Source organism: Chiloscyllium plagiosum, chromosome 8 (genome assembly GCF_004010195.1).
Source record: "Chiloscyllium plagiosum isolate BGI_BamShark_2017 chromosome 8, ASM401019v2, whole genome shotgun sequence".
Classification (NCBI taxonomy): Eukaryota; Metazoa; Chordata; class Chondrichthyes; order Orectolobiformes; family Hemiscylliidae; genus Chiloscyllium; species Chiloscyllium plagiosum.
The window spans coordinates 68,493,628-68,506,079 of NC_057717.1; the positions used below are offsets into that span (position 1 = coordinate 68,493,628).

Consider the following 12,452-nt stretch of genomic DNA (forward strand, 5'->3'; position numbering starts at 1 on the left):
TGACACTCTGACAGTGCAGCACTCCCTCAGTATTGACCCTTTGACAGTGCAGCACTTCCTCAGTACTGACCCTCTGACAGTGTGACACTCCCTCAGTACTGACCCTCTGACGTGGGGCACCCCCTCAGTACTGACACTCTGGCAGTGCAATACTCCCTCAGTACTGACCCTCCGACATTGCGGCACTCCCTCAGTACTGAGCCTCTGACAGTGTGACACTCCCTCAGTACTGACCCTCTGACAGTGTGGCACTCCCTGGTACTGACACTCTGGCAGTGCAATACTCCCTCAGTACTGACCCTCTGACAGTGCGGCACATCCTCAGTACTGAGCCACTGACAGTGTGGCACTCCCTCAGTACTGACACTCTGGCAGTGCAATACTCCCTCAGTACTGACCCTCTGACAGAGTGGCACTCCCTCAATACTGACCCTCTGACAGTGCAGCACTCCCTCAGTACTGACCCTCTGACAGTGCGGCACTCCCTCAGTACTGAGCCTCTGACAGTCCGGCATTCCCTCAGTACTGACCCTCCGACAGTGCAACAATTCCTCTGTACTGACCCTCTGACAGTGTGGCACTCCCTCAGTACTGACCCTCTGACAGTGCGGCACTCCCTCAGTACTGACCCACCGACAGTGCAACAATCCCTCAGCACTGACCCTCTGACAGTGTGGCATTCCCTCAGTACTGACCCTCTGACAATGCAGCTCTCCCTCAGCACTGCGCCTCTGACAGTGTGGAACTCACTCAGCACTGACCCTGTGATAGTACGGCACTCCCTCAGCACTGACCCTCCGACAGTGTGGCACTCCCTCAGTACTGACCCTCTGACAGTGTGGCACTCCCTCAGTACTGACACTCTGGCAGTGCAATACTCCCTCAGTACTGACACTCCAACAGTGCGGCACTCCCTCAGTACTGAGCCTCTGACAGTGCAGCACTCCCTCAGCACTGAGCCTCTAACAGTGTGGCACTCACTCAGCACTGACCCTCTGACAGTGCGGCACTCCATCAGTACTGACCCTGTGACAGTGCAGCACTCTAACAGCACTGACCCTCTGACAGTGCGGCACTCCCTCAGTACTGACACTCCGACGGTGCGGCACTCCCTCAGTAATGACCTCCGACAGTGCAACAATCCCTCAGTACTGACCCTCTGACAGGACAGCACTCCCACAGTACTGACCCTCTGCCAGTACAGCACTCCCTCAGTACTGACCCTCCGACAGTGCAACACTCCCTCAGTGTGGACCCTCCGACAGTGTGCCACTCCCTCAGTACTGACCTTCCAACAGTGCAACAATCTCTCAGTACTGAACCTCAGACAGTGCATCGCTGCCTCAGCACTGACCCTCTGACAGTGTTGCACTCCCTCAATGTTGACCCTCTGACAGTGCTGCACTCCCTCAGTACTGACCTCCAACAGTGCAACACTCCCTCAGTACGGACCCTCCAACAGTGCGACACTCCCTCAGCACTGACCCTCTGACAGTGCGGCACTCCCTCAGTAATGATCCTCCGACAATGCAACAATCCCTCAGTATTGAGCCGTCAACAACGCAGCACTCCCTCAGTACTGACCCTCTTACAGGACAGCACTCCCTCAGTACTGACCCTCTGACAGTGCGGCACTCCCACAGTACTGACCCTCTGCCAGTACAGCACTCCCTCAGTACTTACCCTCCGACAATGCAACACTCCCTCAGTGTGGACCCTCCGAAGGTGTGCCACTCCCTCAGTACTGACCTTCCGACAGTGCAACAATCCCTCAGTACTAAACCTCAGACAGTGCGTCGCTGCCTCAGCACTGACCCTCTGACAGTGCGGCACTCCCTCAGTACTGACCCTGTGACAGTGCAACACTCCCTCAGCACTGCCCCTCGACAGTGCAGCACTCCCTCAGTACTGACCCTCCGACAGTGTAGCACTCCCACACTACTGGCCCTCCAACAGTGCGACACTCCCTCAGTCCTGACCCTCTGACAGGACAGCACTCCCTCAGGACTGACCCTCTGACAGTGCGGCACCCCCTCAGTACTGACCCTCCGACAGTGCAGCACTCCTGCAGTATTGACCCTCCGATAGTGCGGGACTCCCTCAGTACTGACCCTCCGACAGTGCGGCACTCCCTCAGTACTGACCCTCTGGCAGTGCAACACTCCCTCAGTACTGACCCTTCGACAGTGCGGCACTCCCTCAGTACTGACCCTCCGACAGTGCAACACTCCCTCAGTGCTGACCCCCTGACAGGACAGCACTCCCTCAGTACTGACCCTCCGACAGTGCAGCACCTCCTCAGTACTGACCCTCCTCGTGTGCGGCACTCCCTCAGTACTGACCCTCCGACAGTGCAGCACTCCCTCAGTACTGACCCTGACAGTGCGGCACTCCCTCAGTACTGATCCTCCGACAGTGCAACACTCCCTCAGTACTGACCCTCTGACAGCACAGCACTCCCTCAGTACTGACCCTCCGACAGTGTAGCACTCCCTCACAACTGACCCTCCAACACTGCGTCACTCCCTCAGTACTGACTCACCGACTGTGCGACACTCCCTCAGTACTGACCCTCTGACAGGACAGCACACCCTCAGTACTGACCCAGTACTGACCCTCCGACTGTGCGGCACCCCCTCAGTACTGACCCTCCGATAGTGCAGCACTCCGGCAGTATTGACCCTCCGATAGTGCGGCACTCCCTCAGTACTGACCCTCCGACAGTGCAGCACTCCCTTGGTACTGATCCTCCGAAGTGCGGCATTCCCTCAGTACTGACCCTCTGACAGTGCGGCACTCCCGCAGTATTGACCCTCCAAAGTGCGGCATTCCCTCAGCACTGACCCTCTGACAGTGCGGCAATCCCTCAGTACTGACGCTTCGACAGTGCAGCATTCCCTCAGTACTGACCCTCTGGCAGTGCAACACTCCCTCATTACTGACCCTTCGACAGTGCGGCACTCCCTCAGTACTGACCCTCTGACAGTGCGGCACTCCCTCAGTACTGACTCTCTGGCAGTGCAACACTCCCTCAGTACTGATCCTCCGACAGTGCAACACACCCTCCGTACTGACCCTGTGACACTGCATCACTCCCTCAGCACTGACCCTCTGACAGGACAGCACTCCCTCAGGACTGACCCTCAAACAGTGCGGCACCCCCTCAGTACTGACCCTCCGACAGTGCAGCATTCCCTCAGTACTGACCCTCCGACAGTGCAGCATTCCCTCAGCACTGACCCTCCGACAGTGCAGCACCCCTCAGTACTGACCCTCCAACAGTGTGGCACTCTCGCAGTATTGACCCTCCGACATTGCGGCACTCCCTCAGTACTGAGCCTCTGACAGTGCAGCACTCACTCAGCACTGACCCTCTGACAGCACAGCACGCCACCAGTACTGACCCTGACAGTCCGGCATTCCCTCAGTACTGACCCTCCGACAGTGCAGCACTCCCTCAGTTCTGACCCTCCGACTGTGCAACACTCCCTCAGTGCTGACCCCCTGACAGGACAGCACTCCCTCAGTACTGACCCTCCGACAGTGCAGCACTTCCTCAGTACTGTCCCTCCGAGCGTGCGGCACCCCCACAGTACTGACCCTCTGACAGTGCAGCACTCCCTCAGTACTGACCCTGACAGTGCAGCACTCCCTCAGTGCTGACCCTCCGACAGTGCAGCACTCCCTCAGTACTGACCCTGACAGTGCGGCACTCCCTCAGTACTGACCCTCCGACAGTGTAGCACTCCCTCACTACTGACCCTCCAACACTGCGTCACTCCCTCAGTACTGACTCACCGACAGTGCGACACTCCCTCAGTACTGACCCTCTGACAGGACAGCACTCCCTCAGTACTGACCCAGTACTGACCCTCTGACTGTGCGGCACCCTCTCAGTACTGACCCTCCGACAGTGCGGCACTCCCGCAGTATTGACCCTCCGATAGTGCCGCACTCCCTCAGTACTGACCCTCCGACAGTGCAGCACTCCCTTGGTACTGATCCTCCGACAGTGCGGCATTCCCTCAGTACTGACCCTCTGACAGTGCGGCACTCCCTCAGTCCTGACGCTCCAACAGTGCAGCACTCCCTCAGTACTGACGCTCCGACAGTGCTGCATTCCCTCAGTTCTGACAGTGTGGCACTCCCTCAGTACCGACCCTCCGACAGTGCAGCACTCCCTCAGTAATGACCTTCTGACAATGCGGCACTCCTTCAGCACTGAGCCTCTGACAGTGTGGCGCTCACTCAGCACTGACCCTCTGGCAGTGCAACACTCCCTCAGTACTGACCCACTGACAGTGCGGCATTCCCTCACTTTTGACCCTCTGACAGTGCGGCACTCCCTCAGTCCTGACCCTCCGACAGTGCGGCATGCCCTCAGTACTGAGCCTCTGACAGTGCAGCACACCCTCAGCACTGAGCCTCTGACAGTGTGGCACTCCCTCAGTACTGACCCTCTGATAATGCGGCACTCCCTCATTACTGACCCTCTGACAGTGCGACACTCCCTCAGAACTGACCCTCTGACAGTACGGCACTCCCTTTGTCCTGAGCATCTGACAGTGCGGCACTCTCTCAGCACTGAGCCTCTGACAGTGTGGCACTCTCTCAGCACTGAGCCTCTGACAGTATGGCACTCCCTCAGCACTGACCCTCTGACAGTGTGACACTCCCTCAGCACTGAGCCTCTGACAGTATGGCACTCACTCAGCACTGACTCTCTGACAGTGCGGCACTCCCTCAGCACTGACCCTCTGACAGTGCGGCACTCCCTCAGCACTGAGCCTCTGACAGTATGGCACTCACTCCGCACTGACCCTTTGACACTGCAGCACTCTCTCAGTACTGAGCCTCTGACAGTGCGACACTCCCTCAGCACTGACCCTGACAGTGCGGCACTCTCTCAGTAGTGACCCTCTGACAGTGCAACACTCCCTCAGTACTGACCCTCTGACAGTGAGGCACTCCCTCAGTACTGACCCTCCGACAGTGCGGCATTCCCTCAGGACTGACCCTCTGACAGTGAGGCACTCCCTCAGTACTGACCCTCCGACAGTGCGGCACTCCCTCAGTACTGACCCTCTGACAGTGCGGTACTCCCTCAGTACTGACCCTTCAACAGTGTGTCTGACAGTGCGGCACTCCATCAGTACTGACCCTCTGACAGTGCGGCACTCCATCAGTACTGACCCTCTGACAGTGCGGCACTCCATCAGTACTGACCCTCTGACAGTGCGGCACTCCCTCAGTTACTGACCCTCTGACAGTGCGGCACTCCATCAGTACTGACCCTCTGACAGTGCGGCACTCCCTCAATACTCATTCTCCGATAGTACGACACTCCCTCAATCCTGACAGCGTAGTGCATATGATCATCGATTCGAATCTAATGTAGGTGATGGGCTTTGCCTGGCCCTGAGTGACTTGCCACTTGTCACCTCAAGCCCTTACATTGTCCAGTTCCTGCAGCATTTGGTCATGGACTGCATCGTACCTGAGGAAGTGAATAGATGTGTGACCATTCTTAGATAATATCCTGTTTGTTCACTTTCCTCTCCTCAGTACCTTATGGTCTATCACTGTAATTTACAAATTATTGCAGCATATTCTGAATGTGATTTGACTAATATGAGATTAACTATTTTAGCATTGTGGAATTAGCCTTTCCATCCATTTGTTTCCAATTTCAGTTGAATAGCACCAGTGGAAAATAGGAATTTGGCAATGCTGATGAAGTGTGATTGGATTGCAGCATAACAAGTGCCTGGCATTTGTACCCGTACGTGACCAAGGCAGGTTTATTGCCCAGTTTCAGAGGCACTGAGAATAGAGCACACTGAGATAACGTTGCTTCTATTGGAGCAAGGTTGTCTGAGTTTCCAGTTGTCAAGGCCATCGAGAAGTATGAGGAAAGGCGTCTGGGACACATACGTTTCTCATTCGAGGCATGGATTACAAAAGCAAGGAAGTCATGTAAGAGTTGAACTTTGGTGAGAGCACAGCTCGAGTACTGTGTGCAGTTCTGGTTGTCACACCATAGGAAGGATGGGATTGTACCGGAGGGAATGCAGAGGAGATTCACCAGACTGTGCCTGGGTTAGCAAGTTCAAATTATGAGGAAAGGTTGCATAGACTTGATTGGTTTTCAATGGAGTGCAGGTCAGGCAGCATCTGAGGAGCAGGAGAATCAACGTTTCAGGCATAAGCCTTTGTTAGGAATTCCTGATGAAGGGCTTGTGCACGAAACATCAATTCTCCTGCTCCTCGGATGCTGTCTGACTGGCTGTACTATTCCAGCACCACATTCTCCACTCTGACTCTCTAGCATCTATAATCCTCACTTTCTACCACTTGTTTTTAATGGAGTAGAGAATGTGATGGGATATCTGACTGTGATGTATATGGTCTTGAGGGACATGGACAAGCAGATAAGGAGCAGCTGTACCACTCAGGTGAAGGATCAGTCTTGAGGGGATACAGGTTCAACATGATGGACAGGAGATTTTGGGGGAATGTGAGGAAAACCACTTTTACTCAGAGGGTGGTGACGGTCTGGAATGTGCTGCCTGGGAAGGTGGTAGAGGTGAGTTGCTTCACATCCTTTAGAAAGTACCTGGATGGCCACTTGACATGACTTAACATTCAAGGCTGTGGGCCAAGTGCTGGGAAATGAGGTGAGGTGGAAAGTGAGGTCTTCCTCACGTATTGCTGCAGACTCGGAAGGCTGAAGGAATTCTTCTGCACTGTACGATTCTGTAAAGATCAAAGATAAAGATCAGGCATCCCTTAATGACTTGGTGCACTAGAAAGTTGTACTGTTGGCTCCAAGTAGTCACTTCAGACTTTAATCAGCACCTTCTTCCTCCTATAGGGAAAAGAGAGACCCCAAATAAAAATGCTGCATTCCTTTAGTGTTTTCCACATATCAGGGAATAGGTAAATGTCTTTTTCTGTAACCGTGACTGATATCATGACTTACTCCTTTACTTGACAGGTCCCTCGGAAGTCTGTATATGATCAACTGAACCAGATCCTAATTTCAGATGACCAGCTGCCAGAGAGTATTATCCTGGTGAACATTACAGACTGGCAGGGACAGGTAGGAGAACACTGGCATAGAGAGGATCTCCCATAACAACAGCAATGTAGAGGATAAGGCCATTATTGGCAGACAGCAGTGCGATAACCCAGGGATGCAAGGGCGATATCTGGGGAGCAGGCAAGAAGGTGAAGTTCAGATCAGAGATCATCCATGATTACCTTGATGACCAGAAAAGGCATAACCGGATATGGTCTCCTATGGTCATTGTTCTTATAAGAGAGGATTGACAGGAGAGAGACTTTCCAAATGAATGGACGAAGAGAGAGAGAGAGAGAGAGCTCAGAAGCAGGATCCAGGAGAATGGGACTCAGACATCGTACAGAGAGGGTCCAGGAATGGACTGAGAGAGAGAGATAGCTCAGAGAGAGAGAGAGAGAGAGAGAGAGGGTCTAGGGATATGGGACTGAGAGGGAGAGCTCATTCAGAGAGAGAGGGTCCAGAGGAGTGGGACTGAGAGAGAGAGGGTCCAGGGGAATGGGACTGAGGGAGAGAGAGGGTCCAGGGGAATGGGACTGAGGGAGAGAGAGGAGAGAGGGTCCAGGGGAATGGGACTGGGAGAGAGCTCATTCAGAGAGAGAGGGTCCAGGGGAATGGGACTGGGAGAGAGCTCATTCAGAGAGAGAGGGTCCAGGGGAATGGGACTGGGAGAGAGCTCATTCAGAGAGAGAGGGTCCAGGGGAATGGGACTGGGAGAGAGCTCATTCAGAGAGAGAGGGTCCAGGGGAATGGGACTGGGAGAGAGCTCATTCAGAGAGAGAGGGTCCAGGGGAATGGGACTGGGAGAGAGCTCATTCAGAGAGAGAGGGTCCAGGGGAATGGGACTGGGAGAGAGCTCATTCAGAGAGAGAGGGTCCAGGGGAATGGGACTGGGAGAGAGCTCATTCAGAGAGAGAGGGTCCAGGGGAATGGGACTGGGAGAGAGCTCATTCAGAGAGAGAGGGTCCAGGGGAATGGGACTGGGAGAGAGCTCATTCAGAGAGAGAGGGTCCAGGGGAATGGGACTGGGAGAGAGCTCATTCAGAGAGAGAGGGTCCAGGGGAATGGGACTGGGAGAGAGCTCATTCAGAGAGAGAGGGTCCGGGGGAATGGGACTGAGTGAGAGCTCATTCAGAGAGAGAGGGTCCGGGGGAATGGGACTGAGTGAGAGCTCATTCAGAGAGAGAGGGTCCGGGGGAATGGGACTGAGTGAGAGCTCATTCAGAGAGAGAGGGTCCGGGGGAATGGGACTGAGTGAGAGCTCATTCAGAGAGAGAGGGTCCGGGGGAATGGGACTGAGTGAGAGCTCATTCAGAGAGAGAGGGTCCGGGGGAATGGGACTGAGTGAGAGCTCATTCAGAGAGAGAGGGTCCGGGGGAATGGGACTGAGTGAGAGCTCATTCAGAGAGAGAGGGTCCGGGGGAATGGGACTGAGTGAGAGCTCATTCAGAGAGAGAGGGTCCGGGGGAATGGGACTGAGTGAGAGCTCATTCAGAGAGAGAGGGTCCAGGGGAATGGGACTGGGTGAGAGCTCATTCAGAGAGAGAGGGTCCGGGGGAATGGGACAGAGTGAGAGCTCATTCAGAGAGAGAGATTCTAGGGGAATGGGACTGGGAGAGAGCTCATTCAGAGAGAGAGGGTCCGGGGGAATGGGACTGAGTGAGAGCTCATTCAGAGAGAGAGACGGAGGATGCATATACTCCTGCATGCATTTATTCTACATCCATTTTTTCTTGAAGCTGTTTCCGTTACTTCTCAATATACTGAACTTCATCAACAACTATTCAAACTTCAAATTCTCATCTTCATCTTCCTCATAACCTTACTCCTCCCACCTCTGTAACCTCTTCATGCAATACCAACCTGAAATAACAGAGCTCTTTGAATTCTTACCTATTGTTCACCCCTGACCATAAGAGGTAGGCCCTTTGGCCCATCAGGTCCTCTGTGCCATTCAGTGCAATCATGGCTGATCTCATATTCTTTGACTCCACTTTCTTGCCTTTTTCCCCATCACCTCTGATTCTGTTCCTGTTTAAAAATCTATTAGGGAACCGCAGAATTGTTTTGCTGCAGGTGGTGGCCATTTGGCTCATCCTGTCTGCTCCAGTTCTATTATCTAGTACCAATCTCCAGCCTTTTTCCCATATCCCTGCATACCGTTCGGAGCCAAATAATAGTTGTTTTGTGATTCATGGGTGAAGACTCCCAAACCTCGCTGTTCTTTCTGCAGTCTTTTTCCACTTCAATAATATTCAGCTCCTCTGTTCTTCCTGCCATAGTGCCGAACCTCACATTTTCCCACATTATATTCCACTCAGTTAACCTCTCTATGTCCCTCTGCAGACTCTTTGTGTCATACTCACTACTTGCCTTCCTCTTATTTTTACATCATCCACAAACTTGATTACAATAGTCACTTTCCTGATCTAAATCATTCATATATATTGTAAATAAATGTGGCCCCAGCACTGATCCCTGTGACACTCCACTAGTTACAGGTTGCCATCCTGCAAATGTCCCTTTCATCCCAGCTATCCATCTTCCACAAGTTAGTCAATCCTGTGGCCATGCCTGGTTACTCCACCATGAGTCATGGTGCCTGCAGATGCCTTGGCACTACATTTTGGAATTCTCTCCCTCGCCACTTCTTGCACTTTTTCTTGTGATTTAAAACCCTTCTGAAAACCTACTTCTGAGCAGGCATTTGCTTCCCTGACCTGTCACAGCCCAATATTAAATTCTGTTTGAGAGTTGCTCCTGATTATCTACAAGGTTAGATTTTCTGAATTCACACAGTGGGTTTAGTTGATCATGGACTTTATTCGCTCCTTTTTTCAGTATCTGTACGAACGTCTCCATGAGAAGAGCCAGCCCATGGTGTGCACATGCTCAGTGGCAGATATCCACGCAGCTTTTAACACTATTGTTACCAGGATACAAAGATTGTAAGTAACCAGGAGTTCTGTGGAAATTAACCTGGTGGGAAGGGGTGCTCCTAAACCCTACACCTCAAACCCTCATGTGTCTATGGGTGTAGATGTACACTTCACTTGACTGCAAGTCTATGCCCCACTTGTTCCTTTCTTAAGCATGCCTTACACCTTATAGTTACATACAGGCATTGCACAGCTGCAGACTTACACACAGCCTAAACTAGTCCAAGAACAAGGCTTACTGGCATCTTTTGATGGCAACTAGGAATGGGTCATAAATGCCCAATGCACCTAAACCAGCAGAATTAGTTTTGTTTGAAGTTGCTCCAGGGTGCACCATGATACGAACAGATAGCCATTAAAGTACTAATTAATAACCTTGTTAAACAGGCGAGAATATGGCAGATGGAATATAATGTGGATAAATGTGAGGGTTAGTTAAAAAAAAAACAGATGTGCAGAGTTTTTCTCAAAGGGGAAGAGATTGGAAAGTGTAGATGCATAATGTGGAAGTGGTTCAGAGTTTGGAAGGTGCTGTCTGAGGATTTTTGATGAATTTCTGCAGGGCATCTTGTAGATAGTGCACACTGCTGCGACTGAGCATCGGTGGTGCAAGGAGTGGATGCTTATGGATGTGGTGCCAATCAAGCGGCTGCTGTGACCTGGATGGTGTTGAGCTTCTTGAGTGTTGTTGGGGCTGCCCTCATTCAGGGCAAGTGGGGAGTATTCCATCACACTCCTGACTTATGTCTTGTAGATGGTGGACACGCTTTGGGGAGTTAGGAGGTAAGTTACTCACTGCAGGATTCCCAGCCTCTGACCTGCTCATGTAGCCATTGTTTCTGTAGTGAGTCCAGATCAATTTCTGATCAGTGGTAACCCCAAGGATGTTGGTAGTGGGGGACTCAGTGATGGTAACACCATTGGATATCAAAGGGTGGTGGTTAGATTGCCTCTTATTCAAGATGGCGTTTGCATTGCAAAAATGTCATTTTCACTTGTCAGCCTAAGCCTGGATATTGTCCAGACCTTGTTGCATTTGAACATGGACTGCTTCAGTATCTGAGGAATTGTGAATGGTCCTGAACATTGTGCAATCATTGGTGAACATCCCCAGTTCGGACCTTATGATGGAGGGAAGGTTATTGACGAAGAAGTAAAGATAGTTGGGCCTAGGACTCTATCCTGGGGAACTCCTGCAGAGATGTCCTGGAGCTGAGATGACTGACCTTCAACAACCACAACCATCTTCCTCTGTGCCAGATCTGGCTCCAACCAGCGGAGAGTTTGCCCCCAATACCCATTGATTCCAGTTTTGCCTGGACTCCTTGATGCCACACGCGGTCGAATGCAGCCTTGATGTCAAAGGCTGTCCCTCTCCCCTTCCCTCTGGAATCCAGCTCTTTTGTCCATGTTTGACCCAAGGCTGGAATGAGGTTAGGAGCTGGGTGACCCTGGGGGTACCTAAACTGGGCATCACTGAGCAGGTTATTGCTGAACAGGTGCTGATTGATAGCTCTGTTGCTGACCCCTGCCATCACTTTACTGAGGATCAAGGGGAGACTGATGGGATGGTAATTGGCCGGGTTGGATTTGTCCTGCTTTATATGTACAGACAATTTTCCAAATTGTTGGGTAGATGCCAGTGTTGTAACTGTACTGGAACAGCTTGGCTGGGGGAGCGGCAAGTTCTGGAGCACAAGTCTTCAGTCCTATTGCTGGAATGTTATCAGGGCCCATAGCCTTTACAGTATCCAGTGTCTCCAACATTGCTTCCTGTCATGTGTAGTGAATCGAATTGGCTGAAGACTGGTATCTGTGATGTTGGGCACCACTGGAGGAGGCTGAGATGGATCATCCATTTGGCACTTCAAGATTGCAGCGAAAGCTTCAGCAAATGAGCACACACACACACACACACACACACACCCCTGCTGCATAGAAACATGGGGAGGTGATGTCCTTGTGGTACTATCACAGGAGTACAGTCATAGAGATGTACAGCATGGGAACAGACCCTTCGGTCCAACCAGTCCATGCCGACCAGATATCCCAACCCAATCTAGTCCAACCTGCCAGCACCCGGCCCATATCCCTCCAAACCCTTCCTATTCATATACCCATCCAAATGCCTCTTAAGTGTTACAATTGTACCAGCCTCCACCACATCCTCTGGCAGCTCATTCCATACACGTACCACCCTCTGCATGAAACAGTTGCCCCTTAGGTCTCTTTAAATCTTTCCCCTTTCACCCTAAACCTATGCCCTCGAGTTCTGGACTCCCTGACCCCAGGGAAAAGACTTTGTCTATTTATCCTATCCATGCCCCTCATAATTTTGTAAACCTCTATAAGGTCACCCACAGCCTCCGACGCTCCAGGGAAAGCAGACCCAGCCTGTTCAGCCTCTCCCTGTAGCTCAGATCCTCCAACCC

The 12,452-nt window shown here is 52.2% G+C and overlaps 1 protein-coding gene across 1 annotated transcript in view; it reads left to right on the forward strand.

The window, feature by feature from the left end:
- LOC122552344 (phosphofurin acidic cluster sorting protein 2-like) overlaps positions 1-12,452 on the forward strand; it is a 130,702-nt gene that overhangs the window by 30,540 nt on the left and 87,710 nt on the right. The window contains exons 5-6 of the mRNA XM_043695097.1: positions 6,998-7,102; positions 9,923-10,029. Of these exons, the coding sequence (XP_043551032.1) occupies positions 6,998-7,102; positions 9,923-10,029 (212 nt within the window). The remainder of the gene's footprint in view (positions 1-6,997; positions 7,103-9,922; positions 10,030-12,452) is intronic.